The 25,820-nt window shown below is 40.6% G+C and overlaps 1 protein-coding gene across 1 annotated transcript; it reads right to left on the minus strand.

Moving 5' to 3' along the window:
• Nucleotides 1–722: 722 nt before the first annotated feature.
• Nucleotides 723–25,735, minus strand: LOC122543073 (BCL2/adenovirus E1B 19 kDa protein-interacting protein 3-like). The gene is made up of 6 exons (XM_043681296.1): nt 25,438–25,735; nt 16,455–16,635; nt 14,543–14,624; nt 12,075–12,181; nt 11,083–11,232; nt 723–4,356 (listed from the first exon to the last, which is right to left on the minus strand). Exons 1-6 carry the CDS (start codon nt 25,718–25,720, stop codon nt 4,308–4,310), a joined length of 852 nt encoding a protein of 283 aa, XP_043537231.1. The 5' UTR covers nt 25,721–25,735; the 3' UTR covers nt 723–4,307.
• Nucleotides 25,736–25,820: the final 85 nt, after the last annotated feature.

The raw sequence follows: 25,820 nt of genomic DNA on the forward strand, positions 1-25,820 counted from the left end.
TTTCAAATAAATCATGCATGGGCCCAGCTTCCAACCAATTAAATGCAAAGTTCTCAGAACAAGTCTTGTTTGCAAACATTGAAACACATTAAAATTAAGTCAAAGGCATTTAAAAAAACTCATTACTCAAAAACTGACTTCACATAATCAAGTCCATAAGACACAGTAGCGGAAGTAAGGCCATTTGGCCCATCGAGTCCACTCCGCCAATCAATCATGGCTGATGGGCATTTCAACTCCACTTACCCGCACTCTCCCCGTAGCCCTTAATTCCTTGAGCCATTAATTCCGGAGCCCTTGAGTCAGGAGCTCAATGCAGACTTTCTAAAGTCATTTTCAATTGTTCGACCCAAATTCATAAAATCACATACATTCTTTAATTCAATTTGTTTTCCAAAAGTCATTTTAGATTATTGGATAGTCTTTGTTCTAAGATTTTACTTTTCAGCAATATGCATGTATGTTTAAATGGCAACTTGAGCCAATTCCAAAACAAGCATTATTTCAACACAGATCACAACTGGTGCACACAATTCTCATTTCATGCATGTGAGACGTATATTGGTCCTTTTCAATACCAGGGGTTAATTACAAACAGTTCTTGTCTTTCCAAAGATTTGATATTGAACCTGGAACGTTGTTGGTCTGCATGGCTTTCCTAATCCAGTACCTCCTGCATTCACTTTGTGAACTTGATAACACAAAGCACAGCACAAACTTAATAGTCTATCAATCCATGTTTCCGATTTAATGACACAATGTACAGTACGAAGCAGCAGGGCCTGGAACCCCATTTGTACACTTGGTTATGCTACAGTTTTTTCAGCAACAAGAAAATCATCTGTTGTTCAACATTGTTTGAACCGAGACAATATTTTTTGTTTCATTCTGAGCAGCAAAAGAATGTTGAAAAAAAAATCAATGAATTTCAAGCAGACCACCTTAACCACACCAATGCAGCTTCATTAATTTAACCAGGTTATCTAATTATGAAGAATATTCTGTCTTTAAAGATGAAAATTATTAAAAACCAATCACAAATTCTAATACTCAAATGCAGCACTGTCAAGGAATGCTTCAAAAAGTACATATCATTCAACTTGTTATCCAGTCTTCAGACATGAATATGATTAATTGCGAAATGAACACAAGCGTGTCGAGTGATATGGAGATTTCAATGCTGTGGTCTAAATGAACTCAGCTGATCTCAGCAAAGTAGGAGCTGAAGCATGACCAATACCCTCAAATGGGGAGCAATAAGACAAGCGTCCATATGTGATGTTTATCAGTAATCCTGGCTGAAAGGTGCATCATTCGAAAAGCCAAACAAGCTGTCTTAAGTCACCATACCACTTCTCAATAGAGGCTCATATTTGTGCAAGGACTGCTTGTCATGAACGTGCATGAGAAGGAAACATTTTCAAATCATAAGTTTCAAGCTTTTCCTTTACCCTTGAAAGAGTTCTTGGAACCATTCAATTAGTGCACAGCAAAGACACTTATCTTGAAAAGGCTTCATGCAGTTTCCTTCAAGCAAATCAGAATTCTACTCCATACTCAAAAAAGCCGGGAGTTCCACCGTCATTTTTTTTTTAAATTCATTGACAGGATGTGCATATCACTGGCCAATTAAGCTTTTATTGCCCATCTCAGAATCAATCAAGTCCCGAGATCCACACCAGCCAGAAAAGCAAAGAACAGCTGTTTCCTTCTCCAAAGCACATTCGCAAATCACAATCCAACATGTTTTTGTGGTCATTAGACAGAAGATTTCTTGCTTGAATTCAATTCCCACTTTCTGCACTTGAGGTGTTCGAACTTGGGCCCCCAGAACATTATCTGGATCATGGATTAATAGTCTATCAATAATACCATTCAGCCATCAATTCTCCCTTGATATTTTGCTGCTTTAAGTGCATGAATTAAGTTGTTTAAATGACAACTAATTTGAGATTGAGGTAGAGATTTGCAAAGAATACAGACTTGTATTCATGAGTTTAATGGCACAAAAATGGTTATGAAATACTTTTTACATAAATTTGCATACCAAGAGTACCAATAATCATTTTGACTCAAATGCATTGAACAGATGCACCTTGCAAATCCTGACCCAATTGCAAACTTAACAAAAGGAGCTTTAAATTGATATTTTTAACATAAAATTTGGTGCCTGCATGCACTAAATACAATTGTGCAAGTGTGCATTTTATTTTTCAGGTCCATCCAAACAGCTGTTCTCCAGATCAGGTTTTAAGATGTTTGTTGCACTCATGTTCAAAATGTAACAACATCCACTCTTAATTGGGAGACAATTGGATTGACCTTCTAAAACATGATCCTTTAAAGTCACGTTTCCACAAGTTGAACGAATAGTTATTTCTGGGACTGCCCATGGCTTCCCTTCAAGTGAAGTGAGTAAACTGGGTGATCAGAAGAGCTGGGATGTGTCCAGAAAAGAATACATGCTCCATATGCAACAATCTTTTCTTGACTACAAGCAGGCAAATTGATGAAGATTCTGTCCCCTCAAAAACAGTTTCAATCCAGTACATTTTTCAATGATCTTTAAGCAATTCTGTTTCAACGTTGAGTTATCAGGAACTGTACAAAATCAGGAGCATTTTCAACAGTTTCGTGAAAGACAAAATTGCACCCAAGTACATTTTCTTGTGTGCAATACAGCATCACTTCTACATCTCAAAGCTGTCACTTCATTTGATGCCTTCATGAGCAAAGTTTCCAAAGTGATATATTCAAGCTGGGAAATGGAAAACTTTTCACGATCGTGTGAGCATCAAGCCTTGCTTCAGGTGCACAGTGGAGCTTGGTCTCCATTGTTGCAGTCTTCTAATGCCTCTCTAGCTATTTGCCTGGTTTTCGCCAACATGATGGTCTGAGCAAGACTGTGAATCGAGTAAAGACATTCAGGCAATTGCATGTCATACACATTAAAAGTCAGGGATGAGATCCTTCTCACCATAACCTATTAATCCCATCAAATAAACTGAACATGATCTCAGATACCAGACACAAAAAGCCAAGCTATCTTAAACTTCTTTCAGTTCACAAATATGCATTCCCTGAACAGAATTTCCAAAGTGCATTGCGCCAAAAGCAACAAACTCAAACCTAAAAAGGTTACTGAAATGGTGTTTTCAATGTACCAATCTCCTTCCTATTAAAGGACTAGAACAAAAACAAAGATGGCAAATTGGTTTCACTAGATACTTCCCACATCTCGTCCAAGATTGACTAACATGATTGCATTTCAGGAGATCCAGAGTGAACAGCAAATTCTCCTCTGGTCTGCATAATTCCTTTTGGATGGCTGAAAATTCAGATCTTTGTTCTTCATACAATTAACAGTCTGGGCTGAATAAGCTTAATCTTCGTTAGAATGCTACAGCACCTAGTAGCAAGACAAGGTGAAGCTGAAATGAGATGATGACTTCTGCACATTCTGAACATTCTTGGGAGTTTATAGCAACACACTAGGATCAAAAAGATTGCTGCTAAGATTACGTGTGACATGAAAAGCACGTCACACATAATCTTAGCACTATCTTTGGAAATGTAAAGGATGGTCAAACACTGGTTCCCAATTCAACACCAAAAAACAACCAAGAAGAAACAACTTTGCTCAGAGAAGCATAATCAGAGTCCAACTACATGCCAACCATCCTGGCTTGGAGGACGTGAACATTCGAGGATGGTATGAAAAGTAATTTCTCATCAGGGGTGGAGGGAAATGTCAAATTTAAGAAAAGATTAACAATCAAATAATGTTTATTGTTACAATCTAAAAACAAATCCACCTGTCACTGTTCCAAACAGCAGCATGTTATTTCAGTTTTGTTGATGTCAGATTAAATGCTTTCTCTTGCCAAAGAGATGGTGAATCGCAAACAGAAGACTCCATTCCTTCTAAGCTTTGTTGATTCAATAAGGCTGAAAAAAGGATTCCCACCCATCCCCACTGGTACTTTGTGTTAACCGCATAGATTTCGCAATTTGATCCAAGTAGTGGGACTGCTCCTTGAATGAGTGTTTGTTGGTGAAGCAAACTATTAATTGAAACAAATTCGGCTGCTGTCACATAGTACACAGAGCTCAAGAAGTCCCAAATTCACGGCAAACAATGTTCGGCCAAGTCTGTGCTCAGGTGACCAAGCAGTTCCTTCAAAGGGAAAACATATTGGAATAGGATGTCTTGTGCTTGAAGTGGGTTTCTTTCTTCCTCCAATTCTAAAGTACTAATGGAGCAGCCACATAATTTCACAAGCCATGTATAACTGTGATTCTGGATCTCAGAATGTGCTTGATGAAGACGTTGTCAGCCTTTTTCCAATGTAGATTCTGAAACAAAAGGGCTCAAATTAGGAAACTTTGTCACATGAAACTCAAGCTTGCATGATAAAAATGACATGGTTTTAATTGATTTTAAGAATTGATGTCAATGAGTGCAATTATTTTTTACTAAATAAATTAGAAACCCCATGGAGACGTGTTAGTTGAATTCCAGTTGTACATTACTCACCAAATAAAGTCATGGAACTCTGTTTAAAACTAAAAGGTTGTTGATGCCAACAATTTTTCCTGCACTCCAGATTTTCCTCCTGGAGTTTTTAAGCATGAAATTCAAAAACTGAAATCATCCAAATGTTGGCAGTGCGAAACACATGATAGATGTGCCAAGCTAAGGTATAACTAATCATGCAATTCAATCCCTGCTGAGCGCGCAATCTCAGCTATGCCCTCCTATGGATATATCCAGCTCACGTTTGATATTCACACAATGGGATAAATAAAATGGTAAGAAGCTATTAAATGCAGCCAATGTGTCATGCACACCTTCACTTGTACAAAGACATAAAGGAGTTCAAAACATGGTCTGTCAAAACAACATTACACTAGTTCGAATGACATTTTATTCAAACTAGTAACTTATGTCTTATTTAGGTTTGTATTCCTTTCTGCCTGGCAAATGCAACAGTCCTCTATGCTTGTGTTCCACTCACTGTTGAAATTTATCACTCTCATGTCAAGTTTAAAATACGAAGATGATTCCTGCTGCTCTACCTGAACAATGTGCCACAGCTGAGTTTACAACAAGAGCTTAGAATCATAGATTCCAATCACTACAGTGCAGACACCATTCAGCCTATCAAGTCACACAGTCATAGCGAGGTACAGCATGGAAGCAGACCTTTCGTCTGCAACACAATGAAGAGCTTCCCACCAAGACCCCCCTCAAGCCCAGCATGTTGCCATGACCCCACATGGTTAATCAACCTAACTTGCGCATCTTTGGGCTGCATGTGGAAACCGGAGGAAACCAATGCAAACTTGGGGAGAATGTGGGAACTACACACAGTCAGTCACCCAAGGATGGTATCGAACCAAGTTCTGTGGTGCTACGAGGCAGCAGCACTAACCACTGTACCACCCTACTGCACCTTGCTGTTGTACCTTTACTCTCAGTTCCTCATAACCAGAGAATAATGTCCAATTGCAGATGACATCTGATATCCTTCAGAAATCAGACTCCAGGCCTGCTTCTTTGGAAATATTTAATTTCAAACCCGAACAAGAAGCCAAGATAAAATGGTCACAGTATGTATCTTAAATATTGGCAAGTTCTGTAGGTAATACACATGTTCGAACTCACCAAATCACCAAGACCATTAACAGCTGTTCATGGGTCGTACATGATAAAAAAAGACTAACCATGATTACGAATTGCATCAACAATTCTCATCACTTTTCACCAATATGAACGGCACAAAGTATTTTTCATTCTATTCTATTATGTTGGCTGCCTGCAGATTTGCTAGTTCAGGTCTGCATTTCCCAAAGCTGCTGCTCTGATGACACAGCATCATAGATTGTGCACAAAGACAAAATAATTATTTAAATTCAGTGCTTCACGGCAACTGTACACAAAGGGTAGAAACAGTACAATTACAAAATAAAACAACAATCTACTGTCAAGTCTACAACCTGATCCATCTCAATCAGCCCTAATTAATATCCATTAAAGTGAGGCACTGTATGGACATATCCACTGTCAGCAGATAAACAGCTGCAGGGATGAAGCAGCAGTTCAGATGGCAGGTCCTCACAAATCCAAGACTAAGAGAAAATTGAGCAACTTTGAAATGCATTGAGGACATGGCATTTAGCTGACTATCTTAATGACAGCAAAGCAGTTGGTATGAAATGCTCTCAAATTATGAGGCCTGATATTATCAAAGCTACCTCTGGATCATGGTGATGCACCTATGGTCAATTCTTAATCCACAATAATATATAATTAGCCTAAAAGCAAATGCGCCATGCGACTGAAAGCAGTTTTAAAAATGTTGCGCTTCAGACATTTTGTTATGTTGATTACACATTTTACTTGAGTGGAATTTGCCACATTTTCAGTCAAATGTTTACCACATGCTGAAATAAAAATAATTGCCAATTTTAAATTCATCAGTTTCCCAACAAAATCAACTTGAGAAAACTAACATAAACTCTGGCTACATAAATTATTTTCATAATCTTTCTTGACAACTTTTTTGTTGCATGATATTGAACAGTTTCAATTCAACTCTGAATATGTGGGCTATGCTAAGATCTCTGACATGGTTTATAACTGTCAAACTCGATAGAAGAGGTCACAGGATGGCCAGCATGTCAAGTCTAAAGTGTCACACAAGTTTAACAGGGTGTTGCGCTTGTTTTTCATTTTTGCTTTTGGTAAACGCTGCATTTAACTATCTTACCGTTGAACAAGACATGATCAGCTCAGATTTTCCAGGCCCAAATTTGACCTTGGACAATCAATCACTCACCACAGGAACTAGGGTTTCGGCACTGTTTGCCAAGACCAAAGACAAATTGACAAAAATTACATGAACCAAGTCCCACAACAAATCAATGGCATGGTTGAGAGAAACTGCTCCAATTTTGAAAAACAGGATTTCCAATGTAATCTTTAGCTCAAAGAGCAGATGTGCTAGGTATATCAGGTGGAAGACAATGACAGAGTCAAGATAATGGAGTAGAGGCACTATTATCATCAGCCAACTAAGATGAGAGCCCCCAGCAAGATTGGAAAATCATACAATATTAGATTCACATGAAAAACAATTAGCCAGTTTGGTCCAACCACAGAATGAGGAAGGCTGGTAAATTTCAGGGTTTCCACTGTATTTCTGGAAATCAACTAATGATGCTCGGGCAGGAAACTATATTTTATGTCATTTGAGCAGGCTATTTACAGTTATTCCATGAGATATGCTACATTGTAAATGAAGCATTTCCCTGAATATTCACCCAAAAATGAAACAACACTAATACAAGATCAGCAACATGTTGAAACCCATACCACCTGCTGTGGAGTGTGCTCCATGCTTAATTTATTATTTGGAAATCTGGAATTTAACAAATGAAATGATTATATTTTCAACTTTGTAAAAGGTAACTTCCTTTTTGCATAGTCAAGAGTCCTTTTGTCCCTCTTATTGGGTCAAAATAGCCTTTCCAAGAAGTCATGTGATTACTGGTTTATATGCAAAATAATACCTGAAGTAATGACTAATTAAAGAGATGTGACCACACAGACAGGTCCACTTCAAAGAAAATATCCACACCAGCACTAAGACAGGCACATTTTGGCATTTCCAGGCCATCAGCACTAGCAAGGCTGAAGCTGCTTTACCAGTCCAAGTAGACATGTGTGCAGACGATTACTTATGTTTCAAATTATTGATTGTGGACAGAAATGTGAACAAGACTGCTAAAAATGACAACATTCATAGAAAGACAACTGTACTGTTTAAAGGCAAGTTGATTGATACCCACTTCAAGCACTGTGCAGCGGGGAAAGCCTAGTCACAGACAAAATAGAACCAGAGGCTGCGTACACATGGAGCTTCTGCTACTAGCTAGCTGACTGTCATTCAAACTGATCACGAGTCCATAGAACAAAGGCTTCCTGTACACCAAGAGCTGTCATTTGCTCACAAGCAAGTGACCAGCTTAGGGTGTGTTTGGGGGTGCGAATATTTTGACACAAATCATCAGAACCTCTGGAGGAGGAGGAACTACTTTTGCCCTGCAAAAACAAATCTCAGACCTTCAGATAGTTTATTTCTCATCAGCTGCAACTTTCAAATCAGAGACCCCTCTCAGCGTAAAACAATGAACCAACAACCATGCACCTCTTGCAAATCAATGACAACTACCTGGAGAAGCAAGATCAAGCAGCACTTACCTGATCAGCAAAAGGATGATGTTAGCAAACCCTGTGGACATGGACCACTGAAGTGCTTCCCAGCCTTTTCCTACAAACATATCATAGATGACTTTTGTGTCTGTCCTTGTGTGCCTAATGGGGTTTATAAGTTAGTATCTTCTTCTGATAGTTCATAACTGTTGACCCGAAACTAGATTCTATTATTTATTTGCACTCAATCGTGCCAACAATTTTCACTGGGCTAACAGTCATGATGCCAGAGCAGCTAGCCGTTACTCATGGGAACCCTGCCGAGTTACAATCTGAACACACTCAATAAATTGCCCTGGGGAATTGAATTTTCCACTGGGTAATTCCACTCCAGCTGGAGTACTCCCAAAATCTCCATTTAAAGTTAAGAGTTTGAAGGGTTTCAATGAAATTCAAATTAGTTACTCAGGAAAAGTCAGACTTTGAAATGCATAGTTTAACTGACTTGTAACTGCAAAACAAACCCCAACCTATATTTCCCCCAGATCACAGACAGAACACTCCCCACATGGACCCTTGCCCCAGCTGGACCTAACCTTACCATCCTCCCCTTATCACAGAGGATAGGACCCAATGTGTCTGGACTCCCTTTCCCCCACCAACACCACCTAAGGCAACCAAAACTGACCCAACTCCTAGACCCGATGCAACACAACGTCACCGCCCCAACTACGCACAACCCAACACAAAACAACCACTCCCCACTGAAGACTGATGAACCCGATGCAATTCACCTTCCCCCAACTCTGCCACCTTAACCAGGTCAGACACACTCCAGCTCACACAAGACCAGATTTCTCCCAAACACTCCAACCAACCCAAACACACCTTGTCATCTTGTACTTTGATATTCAACAAACATCACGCTTTATCCCCGATCCACCTGGTATCCATTCGCAGCATACCCACTCCCAAGTGGTTCCCTACTCATCTGACACCTTATCCCCTCACCTACCGGGCACCTACTTTCTCAGCACCCAAACATCACATTTAGCTTGCAAAGTTTTGGTTTGACACCATCTCCCAGTGGCTTTCAGTAACTTTAAATTTCACAATATAGCAGCTGACTGCTCTGAAAATGGAATGTCGTCTGCCTGCTTGATAAAACAGCTGTCAAAAATGGAAGGATGGCTCAGCATTGCTCAAAGAGAATTGAGCAAAATCCTTTATCAGATATGTGGAACGTCCTTCTGGATAAGGATGCCTTTCATTGGAACATTAGGTCAAGGAAGTTGCAGGGTAAAAAAGCCTGGATCATGCTTTGTCAACTTGGATCTAAACAACAGCTAAGTTGGGAAATCCTGTGCATTTCTTCAAAAGGCTTCATTTTTTGGACAACCCTCAGAACAATGAAGCTTTATTTCAAGCACACTACGTCAGTGATGCAACACACAGGTTGGACGAAGGATTTCATTTTAGTTCTGGCTCTGGGAGCAAATGTCAGTGAGTTAGTCTGTCTCTATCTCAAAGTAACACTCACGGAACATCATCTCATGAAAGTGCAGAAACCTGCTCCAAGGAAATGCTCGTCAGTTGAGGAACAGATTAAACCATGAAGATAACAGCCAAACTATCTAGAAAGGATTTCACTGGGAAAATTGCCCAATAAATGGCCTTGTTTCTAATTTATCACTTCTGTGCAACAACTTTGGAACATTTGTCACAAAAACACTTGCATGCGAACACAACTATTTTCAGTTACTGACCGTCACAGCAAACAAATTTCCAAACTGAAATTTGTGGTCCATCAAGCCAGTTTTCTCTTTAGGATCAGAACTGAAGTAAATAATAGGTAAACACAGGCAAAAACAAAATCACAGGTACAGATGAAGGTTAAGAGTTTGAGAGTCCATTCAGTATTCTAATAACAGTAGGGAAGAAACTGTTACGAAACTGGCTGGTGTCTATGTTCAGGCTTCTGTACATTTCTCCCCAATGGGAGAGGTTGTATAAAAGCATTGAAGGGTGAAATGAATCTTTGAGAATGCTGGTGGTCTTTCTTTGACAACAGGTCTTGTAGATGGATTTTATAGATGGGAGGTTAGCCTTTGTGATCGTCTGGGCTGAGTTCACCACGTTTTGTAACCGTCTCCAATCTTGAATGGTACAGTTGCCATACCAGGTAGTGATACATCCAGACAGAATGCTCTCGATGGTGCACCTAAGTAAGTTGGCAAGGTTATTCGCCGTCATGCCAAAATTTCCTCAGCTGCCTGAGGAAGCAGAGAGGCTGTTTTCCCTGGAGCATCGGAGGCTGAGGGGTGACCTTATAGAGGTTTACAAAGTCATGAGGGGCATGAATAGGGTAAATAGACAAAGTCTTTTCCCTGGGGTTGGGGAGTCCAGAACTAGACGGCATAGGTTTAGGGTGAGAAGGGAAGATATAAAAGAGACCTAAGGGGCAACTTTTTCACACAAAGGATAGTACGTGTATGGAATGAGCTGCCAGAGGAAGTGGTGGATGCTGGTATAATTGCAACATTTAAGAGGCATTCGGATGGGTATATGAATTGGAAGGGTTTGGAGGGATATGGGCCGGGTGCTGGCAGGTGGGACGAGATTGGGTTGGGATATCTAGTCGGCATGGACAGGTTGGACCGAAGGGTCTGTTTCTATGCTGTACATCTCTATGACTCTATAACTTCACCCACAGCAGGGATCAAAAGCTAAGGTTACAAGAATATCAGAGTTTGTGAACATCGAAATATTCCTGTCTGACTGAATAAGCATAACAGCATTATTCTGAATTAACAAGGGGTCACCATATTCAAAAAAGTCTTCAGAACAAGGGAATAAACACCTACCCGAGGCCAAGAGCCAAAATATGAGATAGCAGCAAAGATGGAAAGAAAATCTTCAGAAATTCAGCTGAAAATACGCCACCTTTCTTCAATGCTCCAGTCTTTCTCATACTGAGAGTAACTGAATGTTTTGGATGTTTGAAATGAAACTCCCTGGTGGAAGAATCACAAAGAAACAATACTGTAAATAAAGAGTGTTCTGTGAATATTACATGTAACCACAGAACTCAAAATAAACTATTTCATTCCACCACTCATAAAACACACTGACAACAAAATTAACTTCAACGTGGGCCTTTACCAGGCAAAAAAACCAAGTGTACTTCATGAAAAAGTAACACAAGGAAAGGTGGTTGCACGTCTGGAAACAAATTGATAGGGACAAGTGAAAGAAACCAAACAGCAGCTTGCTTTTTGAAGTTAACCTTTGAGACATGTGAGCTTAGCTTTGCTCTTTGCAGGTGCTGGTGGATGGACTCCATATTCATCATTTTGCTTTTCACCCAGGAAATCAGACACAGATTGGTACATGACATCAGGGTTTTTAAAAGTTACTTGCAATTTAGATGCCACAGTTCTCCCTCTTTAAATCATGTCACTATTAGAATCGGCAGAAATTTGCCTGGTCTCCTTTGCAAAGAATTTCCTGCATTGCTCATATTTTCATAAAACTACCATTAAATGTTGACATTGGTTAACCAATCTGTTCTTATCCAATTGCAGGTGAGCAAAATTCACAGAGAAGGTACTTGCTCCACCCACCTCTCACATCAACAAATTCAGCTTCAAAACAAGTACTAGTGCCTTTCTTAATTCGTTTTTCAAGATTCTGATGGTGCAAGGCAGATTCAGGAAACCCAATTCATGTAACACGAACACATTCTGAGCTCACATGCACATGTTTTAACCATAGTCCATATAAATTTCGCTCATCAGCAAATTTAGCTGATTAGGACACCACAGACTTCTTTCACAACAGATAAACCAACACTCACTTTGGTGGAATGTTTTCAGGTCGACTTGACCAGTCAGATATCCATTCGGCGCTCCTTTTGATCATGATTTCTTCTTCTTGGTCTCTTTCCAAACAATCATCTTCAGACTAGAAAGAAAGCTCAAGAGTAACTTTTGTCACATCCCAAATGTGCAAGACAAGCTTTTAACACTCAGCCTCAGTTTTCAATGATAAACTTTTTCAAGAAATTAAGTGCAACTCTAGGCGACAGAGTTGGGTTTACTCAAGATAAGGAATAACCAATAACATCACCTCAGAGGTTCGCACAACATGTCAAATGAGGTTGTGAAGGTCCAGTTCACAGTCACCTTAGAATTATGTTTATTTTTCACATTTATTCTCTGAAACCACATTTCACACAGGCTTCCTGCAGTGGTCTCACCAATAAGGTGAAAATCTCAAGCATACCTCTTCACTGATGCATTCAATTCACTTCACAATACACAGTAACATACAATAAATTTTCCTTTTTACTTATTATACATGCACACTAAAATCTTGCAACTCACCAGGACAAACAAGTCCCTGTTCATTGGAGAACTCGACAAGCTCACCTGCTTAAGTCGTCTGCTTCTGATTCATTCTTCCTGCCAAAATGGTTAACTGCAATTTCTGACATTTTAAAACCCCAAGTTTTAAGAGAAGCAGCAATTTAAAGAGACCATGGCAAATTGATTAATTATTAATTCCACTTTCCGACCTCAACACAACCATAACCCTAAATCTTGTCACGATTAAAAATCAGCCAGGAACACAGTGAAGGACCCAATTTTCTGCAATGAACAATTCCACAAATTCACCACAGTCAGTTTTGCAACAGGTGCAGCAGCTTTCTTGAAATAACCAACATGTCCTTTTCTGTTTCATGCATTTCAATGGGGAGGAATTCAAGTATCAAGTTTTTCAGTCCATGCATGAGCTGATAACATGTTGTACAGATGGAACCACACCCTTACAGACCACATAACTCATGTTTCATGAATGCTCTTGTGTGAATGCTGAAAGCAAATTAAAACCAAGCTTCAAATATTTGCACGCAACTTCTGAGGCAAGGACACAACTGATTCAGCATTTCAGTTCATTTTTAATCTATTCTAGAAAATGCTGTATCAGATCCATGCAGTTTGTTCCAGTCAACTTTAAGTCATGGTCACTACGTTTAAGTGAGGAGAGAAAGCCTGTAACTGTCAGTTAAACACTTCCATTTTTAACTCATACACTGCGTGTGCAATAAACTAAATTGTATTAAAACAAGCAACTGCAATTAGTCAAACATTCATTCATTCTTTCTATTTTCTTTACCTGTCTTGACATAAGATCTTATCCCTGAACTGATTTCACAGCAATATCTAAGTGACAATATATGATGCAAATCAACAATGTGAAAAGTCCAAAAACAAAACAGCATGACATTGATTTAGTTCTGGCCTCATTCTTTTCCTCACCTGTATGTCAAAAACAAAGGAACAGGTTATTGACCCAATCATGAAACATAGAGAATTAAAATTTGAAAGTGAGAATGCAACAATGAAGAAATAGGCGCATATTCAGATCAAAGGGCAAGGTGCCCTCATGCCTGCTCCATCGTTTGATACAATCATGGCTGATCTCATCTTGGCGTCAACTAGCCTGCCTGCTCTCCACCACCCTTCAAACCATTACGAATTACTTTATTCTGAACAAACAATTAGAACATCAGACCCCTGAAAGAGGAGAGAGATTCGGAATGGAGGAATGAGTCGGAATGGAAGTTTTTTTTTACTCAAACAGCAGACAACATCCACTCGAGTTCCAAGGTTTTTTTGTTTTTTTTAATCTGTTTTACCTTTGTGTTCTCACTCTATTCTCTTCTTATTTATTGTCATTTCCTGAGAGAATACATTTGCCTTTTGTAACCTGCTGTGCACCTATCCTCATTCAGCCAAGTATTTTCACCATTTTGGGGCCTAATAAATATCACTCAAATTAGACATGATGGACTGAATTGCCTACTCCTGTTGTCATTATTTTCTAAGTCCAGTCTTCTATGTTGCTCTTAATCTTGCCTGTTCATCTTATTCCGTGCCTCTATCTCGATTGTCGCATTCTCCCTTTACTCACACCTTTGTCTCTCCATGCCTCACGTTTCTGTCAAGTGAGGCCAAACAACCAAACATAATAGCAATCAGAGTCTTCATTTACATCAATATCAAGCTGTGGAATTCCCTGTAAATACATGGTGATCTCTCTCTCTGTCTCCCCCTCTCTTCACTTGTCATTCATAATGTACATCTGATTGAAGCATTTGGACAGGTGCGCTAATATCTCACGTGACCTGGTACCAACACTTGGGTGAATAAATTCCTGGTGAAGTGCTTCTCAAATTTTACCATATTCAAAGGGTTATTTTGACAGCAGTTTTATTTTGCAGAAATTAATTGAACAGACCATTGTACAACAGCAAGATACCTGAGAGCTGCTGTCTCTGTTCCGCTGCAGCTCTAGTTCGAAGATTGCTTGAGCCATCTGAGGTGTTTGGGGGCGGGATTGGCTACAAAATTGAACATTTTGACAGTTAAAATCAATTCATACTTCGTGCAACAAATGTTAAAAGACTTGTGAACATCAAGAGGGTAATACATACAAAGTGCAAAAGCCATCTGGTAAATGTATTGAAGCCAGGATAGTGTCTAAAACATTGTTGAGTCATTTGATCTGAGAAGCCTACCAGCAAGCCATTACAACTGTCACTTTTGAAAACATTCACCTCATGATCCAAAAGAACAAACCTCAGCTCAATAATTCCAATGATCTTTCTGTGACATGAATTCAGGCAGTGGTATTAGGATCAACTCATTTTCTGCAAGTCAGAATTCAATGACAACAAAATCACTGGGTGGAAATTTCACAACACCATCACCCAAAATGTCAGAATTAGTACAAGGATACCTTTCTACATCCTACATTTGTCATGTGTATATTACAGTAAACGCTTGTGGAATAGTGATAGTTACAGGGAAGGCATTGACATGACTGAAACAATTTGTCAAATGAAAATCATTTTGAATAGGAACTACTTCTACATAAACTTGACTGTTGTAAAAAAAGCTCCAGTTAAATCTTCCACAAGGAATAAAATAATGAGTTCACAAGCTTTTCATGAACAGGAATATGAATTTCACTCTTCAGTCAATACAAAAATATTCAACTTAACTCACTGGCAATTAGATTATGGAGGCAATGTAAATAATCCTTGCAAAGGAAAAGCAACAGAATCAGAAACTCATTTCAATTTCAACGAGACACTAATTCTGAATACTCAATTTATTAGATTTCCTACAGTGTGGAAACAGACCATTTAGCCCCACAAGTCCACACCAACCCTCCGAAGACTAACCCACCCAGACCCATTTCTTTCTGATGGGCAATTTAGCACAGCCAATTCACTTGACCTGCACATCTTTAGACAGTGGGAGGGAACAGAGCACCCAGAGGAAACCCACGCAGACATGGGGAGAGTGTGCAAACTCCACACAGTCACCCGAGGCTGAAATTGAATCTGAGTCCCTATTGCTGTGAGGCTGCAGTTCTTGCCACTGACCACTGTGCCGTTATTAGACTGACATTTATTCTCAACAAAGCAACTATGGAGTGGAACTGAGTTGGTAGGAAATGTGATGGAGCCAAAGACACAAGTTTCCATTTTTCCAATGCTTAAGTTGAGAAAATTGAACTCACCAAAAACTGGAAGTCAGATGACTGACTCCATGGTCAGCATCACAGACTCAGGTTCGATTGCAGCCTTGGGTGACTGCAGAGTTTGCACTTTTTCCACATGCCTGCGTGGGTTTACCCTGGTTGCTTTGGTTTCCTACCACAGTCCAAAAATGTGCATGTTAGGTGGATTGGCCATGGTAAATGTGGGACACTGACATAGGGTATGGTGGGGGGGGGCTGGGTCAGGTGTTCTTGCGAGCATCAGTGCAGAATTCATGGGCTGAATGGTCTCTTTCCACACTGTCGGGATTCTATGACCATTTTCAGACATTATACAGGACATGTTAACTGAGAAAGGTATTTGGTCACAAATCAGATACCCCTTATTTCCATTTTTAGTACTGCACAAAAATTCCCAGTGATGAACAACCAAGATCAAATTAGGATATTCGACGGACATGGGTTAGTGGAAACCTCACAATGAACTGAACTTCCTTCTAAGAAAACAGCATGCAACCAAGTGAACTGAATTAACCAGTGGAGCTTGAAACAAAATCAAAGACTTCCAGAGTATTCAGTTGGTCACAGAACGACGTGAAACATTGAAGAAAACCATCCAAAGTTATTACCACTTATTTCTATGTAATTCTCAACTATTTCTCACCTATCACAGTGGGAGCTTCCTCGAGAACTGCTCTGACCCGATTCATGCTGAGCATCCAGAAGTATTTTTTCCATGTCTCCATTATGAATGGAGGAAGATGAGGGCACATGCTCCAGTCCTCCAGTGCGGCTGGTGCCATTATCATTCCCATTGTTTTTCAACTGCAATTCCACCCAGGAGCCTAAAGCACAAAGAAATCACATATAACATCGTAAGTTAATACTCCTTTTCTTGTGAACCAGACCAAAACCCTTGCAGATATATCAAGGAGACAGCCTAGACCATAACATTTATTTTATTTCAAGGCAAGTGTAAGGTGCTGTTTTTCACTTGTATTTCAATTGGTCATGCTACTCAGCTTCAAGTTAAACACACTTGATTCTTAGTCTTCAGTTAAAATATGAAGTGAAGAAATGGTTTAACTTGAACTCTGCTGGACAACTTAGAATAAAAGATTATTCAACTTCTCAACGTTACGTGTTCTGCACAGTAACCTCCCATAAATACACCCTTCGGAAAGGTAAATTCACTATAACAGTGGGTCTCAGATGCAATTCTGGTAGCAGAGAGAACTCCAGCTTTTAGGTCTGAGAAAAATTTAACAGCTTCCACAGCCAACTTAAAGAACTGTGGCAACTTTTGAAAGCTAAACTAAAACCATAATTCTGTGGGAATCTAACTCCATTCAATTATGCTTCTTGTAATGTTCCACATGTGAAAGAAAACTTGGAAGACATCACAAACTGTTTACTGGCTTGGAGGAGTTCCTTCAACACCGACGGCTCAAACCTCAAAAACTCAACCAAACATACCTCTAAACGTCATATTATCATACTTTGTCAATCAACTTTGTCCCTTGTTCAAAATACCAACTCCTATTAGGGTTAGTTTTACACAGTAAAATGGTTTCCTGTACTTGTCATGGGCAGCATGGTTGCACAGTGGTCCACATTGCTACCTCATAACACCAGGGATCTGGGTTTGATTCAAGCCTCAGGCAACTAAGTGGAGTTTGTACTTTCTCCCACGGTCTGCATGGGTATCTGCTGTGGGATTGGTTTCCTCCTTTTGTCCAAAAATGTACAGGTTTGCTCGATTAGCAAAGTATCTTACCCTGTCATGGACACAGCTGTGAGACCAGGTCAATTAGCCATAGTAAATGCGGACTCATGAAGACAGAGTGGGATTCTCTTCACAGGGTGATGCAGACTCTATGGACCAAAATGACCTCCAACTACACCAGAGGGATTTTATGACTTCATCCAACTTGGTATTTATCAGTTCCTACTTCAGCTCCTCCTTATCAGTTCCTCTTTTACTTTTGAGCATCACATTGAAGAAGAAAGTAACTTCAGATATTGTCAAAATCTGGCGAAACGCATCCACTGCAGTTTGCAAAAAGAGGTACAATGCTCTTTCTTTTCCAAGTCTAATTCAGCTTCAGCTCCTGAAATCTGCGTGTCTCTCTTGACCACCTGTCAACTGACGTCAGCCAATGCCTACCTGGCTGACCTTGCACCTCTCACCCATGCATTTGAGCTTGTCCAAAACTCTCCTGCCCAAAGGCAGCATCACGTATCCCTCGCCCATTCATTCAGCCTTCCCTGGCCAACAATGACTCCAATTTCTGCACAACTCAAAATTAAAATTTTCATCCTTGCATGAACATGCCTCCATCGTCTCACAAAGGCCCTCAATCCCTCCAATCAATCCCAAAATCCTTTAAGAATCCTGTGTTCACTCAACACTAGCTTCCTGTCATTTTGGCTACAAACTCTTAAATTTCTTTCTAAGGCCACCAAATTTTAAACGAACGTATGCACAAGTTTTCACTGCTAATAATGCAAATAAGCAACATAAAAATTACTCCAAGGGAATAAACCAAATTTAAAAGGATCCAAATTCCAGAAGTTTCAGTGGAGTCTTCTCATGATTTTTCTGCCACGGAGGGTATTACAGAATGCCCAGAAATGTTGCTTTGCATCAGCCCCCTCTTCGCATATTGAGAGACATGCACAATGTTTTTCTTTCTCCTTCTTAGTCAATAAGGGTAAAGACAAAAGCTATCACTTACAGTGCAAATTACTTAAATCTATGGCCCCTGTTAACCTCAACATAGCAAAATAAAGCAATTTGCTTCAGCAGTTTTGACTCATTTGCAGAATCTGCTCTGCCATCCACAACTCAAAATGTTTCGTTTAAATCAGATCAAGCAACTGTGACGTCAACTTTAAAACCTTTAATTACTCTTCATAGACTGAAAGAAACCGCAGTTATTCTTTGTCGACAAACTGTTTCCTGAAATAGAAGGACAAAACATTGAACATTACAGTGCAGTACAGGCCCTTCGACCCTCAATGTTGCGCCACCCTGTGAAACCAAACTGAAACCCATCTAACCTACACCATTCCATTCTCCTATCCAATGACCACTTAAATGCCTTTAAAGTGAGCGAGTCTACTACTGTTGCAGGCAGTGCATTCCATGCCCCTACTACTCTGAATAAAGAACCTATCTGTCCTATATCTATCACCCCTCAATTTAAAGCTCTGTCCCGTCATGCAAGCCATCAACATCCGAGGAAAATGGCTTTCACTGTCCAACCTACCTAACCCTCTGATCATCTTATATATCTCAACTAAGTTGGCTTGCAACCTTCTTTTCCCCAACGAAAACAACCTCAAGTCCCTTAGTCTTTGCTTGGGAGACCTCCCTTCCATACCAGGCAACATCGTAGTAAATCTCCTCTGAACCCTTTCCAAAGCTTCTACATCCTTCCAATAATGTGACTAGAATTGTACGCAATACTGCCAGAGTTTCATACATGGTTCTGAAACTCAAACCTCATGGTTCTGAAACTCAAACCCTCTACCGATACAAGCTCACACACCTTCTTAACAACCCTATCAACCTGGGTGTCAACTTTCAAGGATCTATGCGTCTAGACCCAGAGATCTCTCTCCTCATCTGCCCTACCAAGCTTACCATGAGCCCAGTCCTCTGCATTCCTGTTACAACTTCTCAAAGAATTATGCCAATTAATCACTGCAGGGGAAAAGGTGAGATGAACGAACTGTTTCAATACCTGCTTGATAACTAGCTACCTTGTGACAAATGGCAAATTAAACATGCCAGCAGAAACAACGTCCTGAGGTGAAGAAACTCATGACAGGACACGCTCTGCTCCTGACAGACAACCAACACCAAATATAACAAGAACAGGGAAGCTCAATTTACAACAACGTATTTTAATTCTCGGTACCAAAGTAACCTGCAGACTTGGTGACTTCAGAGGCATCTTACATGACGTCACACCATGAGCTTAACAAGACAGAAGATCCTCTAAGAATTCAACTTAGGGATTCATCAGCATCAGAACTCCAGATAACCACAGCGGACAATGATCGAATCCTGGACACCCACAGACAGACATTGTTGCTTGTAGCTCAATTCCACCATTACTTAGGTAATAGCCAAGTTGGGTTGTGAAGCTTAACTTGCTTACTTGGGGCCTTATTTTGGTTGCTATATGCAATGCAGTTGGTGTCTTTTTTTAATCTATAAAATTGCTTAGCAGGAGACAAATGAAAGGTAACTTGTGCTAACTTGCACACAAATATGAAAGTCTGCAAACAAGAAATCAAACGTATCAATCATGACACGATTTGAGGTGCTTTCTATTCACCTGTCAAACTTCCATTAGCTGTCAAGTTTTGGGATGACATATTCTGAATTACATCATGTAAACAAATCTTTGTTAATTATGCATGATATTTTGATTAAGGACTAGACACTCCAACCAACTTTTAAAACAGAAGTCCATTTAAAATAAGCTGTCAAGAAAGAAACCAGACTCTCAATTCCCAAAAAGGAAAAGGCAAATAGCAAACAAACTGCTAACGTTCTCTCATGAACTAGTGGCAGGGATTTTAGAAATTATCAAGGCAGAGTCCACTTGGCTTTGTGAAAACTAAGCATGTTTGACTTTCTTCATTTGACTAGTTTGATATGTTAAGAGGAACCATTAGGAGGTACATAGAGAAATAAGAGGATTAATGAATTAAGGGAGTCAACATAAATGGGTCATTTTGGCTGTAACCAGTCAAGTAACACAGAATCCACATGAGGACATGAAGCATTTACCGCAAATATTAAAGATTTGCATGAAGGGACAGAGTCTTGGAACCAAGCTTACTGACAAACAAAGACAGAAAGGCAAACAGGCTACCAACAGTGTGCCCAGTTTGGCATGAGGAATTAAAATAAACCTTATTTAAATGGCGATGCATTGCAGAAAGTTTAATTTCAGAGCTTTCAATGGCACCGTTGTCCATGAAACACAGCTAACATCAAAGCACAGCAAGCAGTTAAGAAGAATAATGGAATTTCACAACATTGCAGGGTGGATCGAACATCATCGCTGATAAATCTTAGTGCAAATGCGCAGGGCAATGTAAAGCCACACCTTGAGTACTGTTGTCTAGCTTTGTTTTCCTTAATTAAGGAAAGGATACACTTGAATTAGAAGCGATTCAGACGTGGCTTACCCAAGTGATTTAAGGATGCAACAGTTGTCTTATGGGTCACATTTGAGCAGGTTGGGTGTCCACTCTTTGACGCTTCAACAAATGATAAGAGATTTCGCTTGCCACATGCAAAATCCATAAGGGACTCGAAAGGTAAATGCCCAGAGGTTGCATCCTCTCAGAGAATCTGCAAGTGTGAACTGGTTAAAAAACATTTTCCCATTTACACTGGAAATGAGGCACAATTTCTTCTGAAAGGGTTGTCAGTCTTCAGAATTCCCTCAGATCAAGCAATGAATGCTGGGTCAAGGCTGAGTTAGATACATTTTTCATCAATAAATGGAGTCAAATGGTTCAGCAAACGAACAGTCAGCTAAGTGCAGCTGAGGCCACGATCAGAATTAACTTCAACATGAAAATCTGTCTGACTACCTGTTAAAGCTCATGAAGCAAGTTGTTCAGAAGATACAGAAGGTGGTTGCACAATAACATTGTCATCATAGACAACAGATTCGAAACAATGAAATTTCCCAACTTATTGCCCAGTGCAACATTGTAATTCAGCTTTTAATTTGCCACAATTTATTATCTCTACCAAAATATATATAGAAAATACAGAGTATACAATATAAGCAACTGGCTCATAAGTTAACACGCACAAAGAATAAATGGTTTGAATACGGAGTAGTATAGTTACATGGTGCATTTTTAGTTATTTTACAATTCTACACTGAAGCTTTCGTAACTGTTCTGGACCATGCCATACTGCAGGGAGAAAGTGAGGACTGCAGATGCTGGAGGTCAGAGCTGAAAAATGTATTGCTGGAAAAGCGCAGCAGGTCAGGCAGCATCCAAGGAGCAGGAGAATCAACGTTTCGGGCACAAGCCCTTCTTCAGGATTCCTGAAGAAGGGCTTATGCCCGAAATGTCGATTCTCCTGCTACATGCCATACTGCTCCAACATTGTTAAGCAGGAAGCTCAGACAGTAACTTTGCAATTTGTTTCGGGAAATGAATAGTGAAAATTACCCAGAGTAAGTTAGCTAGGTGACAACCAGGTTTTAGAACAAAGATTTGTACACAAAATTACATAATGAAACAACAGAATAAAGAACACCTACATAACTCAGTCTATCCAAACTAGACTTCAATATGATGTTCTGAATATACACAACAGTTCCAATAAACAAACTCATTATACAGTATAAATGAAACAAAGGCTAACAGATCGAAGTTAGAAGGGCAGAAGGGAAGAATCGAGCAGCCTGTTTCCACACAGACTACTACTGAACTCCAAGATAAAGTTTCAACTGAACTGCTCAGCTGGAGAGCTAGCCACACCCCCTCGACTTCCACAGATTAATTCTCAAACCATAAAGCTTTGGCCTAAACTCTCATCTGTTTACGAATAAACAAAAGGCCTTTCACTTCTGTACCAAACCAGTCAATTCAGAGCCAGAGTGATTTACAACCCCTCTGAAAAAAAACCAAGGACAGTATCCTTGAGAAATGGTTTGGAGATGCCCGTGTTGGACTCGGATGGACAAAGTTAAAAATCACAACACCAGGTTATAGTCTAACAGGTTTATTTGGAAGCACGAGCTTTTGGAGCACTGCTCCTTCATCAGGTGGTTGTGAAGTATAAGATCGTAAGACAATTTATAGCACAAGTTCAGTGTGAGGTAACTGAAATTACATATTGAACAAACAATCCTGGTCATTTTCAATATATAATTTCAGTAATATCACACTGTCAACTTTTTGCTATAAATTCTGTATCTTACAATCTTATACTCCACAACTATATTAAGGACGAGAAGCGCTCTGAAAGCTCATGCTTTCAAGTAAACCTGTTTGACTATAACCTGGTGCTGCGTGATTTTAAACCGTGAGAAATAGAACAGCTTTTAGAAAAAAAGGACCAGCTTTGTGACCTAACTTACCAACATAAAACGTTACATTCAATGACACAAAGTAGTTTGTGACTTGTTGACTAAGGGACACCACCAATGCAGCAATCATGCCTGAGAAAGGAACAGGATCACTATCTAACAAGTTAGCAAAACATGTTAACGTATACACTTTACATTCATGACAGCTGCCTTCTTTTTCTCTGCCTCTCATCCATGAAAAGCAGATACCTGATCAATAAAATTTCTGTGTGAGATCACTGGTTTGAAAGAAGTTCACGTCTCAGTCGGGAGCCTGATTTTCCATTTCCTGTCTTGACTGGCCCCTCTACATTTCTGAAGGTTTGGGAGGCATTAAAGTGTTATTCTCACAAATGAATTCAGTTTCTGAAACTTACAGCTTCTTTTGCAACATTCATCTTTGCACAATAAGCTAAAAATAACATAATGCTAAACAACGGCTTCAGCCAAAAGGTAAGCCACTTGCACAGTTTATCTGAGGTAACAATACTTGGTTTTTCTTTGCACCAAACATTTGTTAAAATCACAGGTTCCGTTTCAAACAGTCGGTCTCTGTTGAACTAATGTTTCCTGTGGGGGAAAATATCTTCCAAGCACTTGAAGGTGTTTGTCTTGTATAGAAGCATCGTCATTAGTAGGAGACAGTGGCTACGAACAGCTCAGAATGAGGGAGCCTGCATTTCACTGGCGCCTGCTCTGGAGCACATCTCTATCGTGCAAGAGCTTCACACAGCCTCTCAACAATGACGCCGATTGCTGATTAGATTAGATTCCCTACAGTGTGGAAACAGGCCCTTCAGTCCAACAAGTCCACACTGACCCGCCAAAGTGCAACACACCCAGGCCCATTCCCCTACATTTACCCCTTCACCTAACACTACGGGCAATTTAGCATGGCCAATTCACCTAACTTGCACATTTTTGGACTGTGGGAGGAAACCCACGCAGACACGGGGAGAATGTGCAAACTCCACACAGTCAGTCGCCTGAGGCGGGAATCAAACCCAGGTCTCTAGCACTTTAATGGTACAGAAACAGGACACTGGCAAAAATTAAAATTCATGAGCTTTATTACAAATCACTTCACTTGATTGTAATACCAGTAATTATAAATTAGAGTATTTCATTCCAAATGAGCAACCTTGAAAGTTCCAGATTAAGGGTGAAGTTGAGCACAGCTGCATTTCACAGGTTTGTCAGAAGACCATAAAGACAGAGGGAGAAATTAGGTTATTCAGCCCATCAAGTTTGCTCTGCCATTCAATCATGACTGACACGTTTCTTAACCACATTGGTCATTGTCCCGCTTTCTCCCCAATGAGGATGAAAAATATGTCACATTGTGTGAAAGTAATTCACATTCCAAAAAGTACTTGTTCAACCAAACACAATGTTTCAGTTGATGAGCGTTCGAATTTGCCAACTTGCCCAAAATGGCAACATCATACCATGACGGTTGAAATGTAGCCAAGAAATCCCCTGCTCTGTTCAAATAGGGATACAAACAGATTAAGCCCAAGAACACACCTTGTTTTATTTCGGTCTTTCAGTGCGAGCAGCAGCCTGGACCACCCGCTTTTAATTTTTGCAATGCAGTCACAACCCAGAATCCTCTGACCCAAAGCTGAGTGTGCAGCCACCGTGATCTGGCTCAGGGACGAAGAGATGGAGGATATGATAACCCTATTGATTCCTATCGAGATTCACTCGTGCATTTACTCATGGAGTTCTTTGGGTATAAGTTTCTTTGTCACAGTCACAATGGCCTACCTGAGCACGTAATGAAAAAGCAAATCCTAGGATGGGGACACCATCGGTCAGGCTTGCTGAGTTATTGATGCCACGTTGGTATCTACTTGTTCCCTTTTGCAGCTCCAGCTCCGCACTACCCCTTCCTCTGACATAGAGGACCCTTACTGTACAGAAAGAGGGCCAACAAAGGTTGACCTGCCGAAGAGTAACCCACCCAGACCCACTCCCGACCCTATTATCCTATATTTACCCCTGACTAATGCACCTCACCTACACATCCCCCAACCCTGGGCAATTTGTCATGGCCAAGCCACCTGCCTTGCACATCTTTGGACTGTGGGAGGAAACCCATAAGAAACCCGTGCAGAGACGCCACACACAGAGTGCGGCGGCCCGAGATGCAGTAACCGAAGCCGGGTCCCTGTCGCTGGGAGGCAGCATTGCTAACCACTGAGCCACCGCGCCGCCTCCCTCCCTCGGCTGGGCCCACAGCTCCCATTGACTCAGGCCGCTGTCACTCACCCGGGCGACATTTCCGCCTGTCGTGTTTTTGTTTTTCTCCGGGAAACCTGTCCCGGCTCAAAAAAAACAAGTTTTTGTTTTTCTCCGGGAAACCTGTCCCGGCTCAAAAAAAAATCAATTAAATTCAACCGTCTCCCTCGTCATAATTCGGCAACCGTGCCGGCGACAGGCGTGAAGTTAAAAACGTAACAACAGAACAAACTGTGTAAAATACAACCTTTGCGGGGGGGGGGGGTGCTTCTTGAAACTCACCGTTCAGGCCAGCGTCCTCGCCGTTGGCCTGTCGCGCCGCTGCCATTTTCTCGGTTTTTGTTTTGAAGAGCTTTGTTGTTACAGGCGGCCAGCCGTCACTCCGACCGAGCGCCGTTTGCCGTCTCCGACCGTTTGAATTTTCCAACGGTCCCCTGCGCGAGCCTTCGGCCGCTCCCACCCAGCCGGACTGCGCGTGCTCCGCTCGTTCCACACGGATTTCCGGAGGGGGAGGGGGGGGTGGTGAAGAGAAGAGAAGGGAAGGATGCCACGTCGGCGGTGACATCACCGCTGTCCGCCCCGGGAGGCATCAGTTCAAGTTGCACCTGCTGTGCAACACGCGGTTGCGACCTCACAGCCATGACAGACACCTCAATGCTCTTGCA

The sequence above is a fragment of the Chiloscyllium plagiosum genome, chromosome 42 (assembly GCF_004010195.1).
Source record: "Chiloscyllium plagiosum isolate BGI_BamShark_2017 chromosome 42, ASM401019v2, whole genome shotgun sequence".
NCBI classification, from domain to species: Eukaryota; Metazoa; Chordata; class Chondrichthyes; order Orectolobiformes; family Hemiscylliidae; genus Chiloscyllium; species Chiloscyllium plagiosum.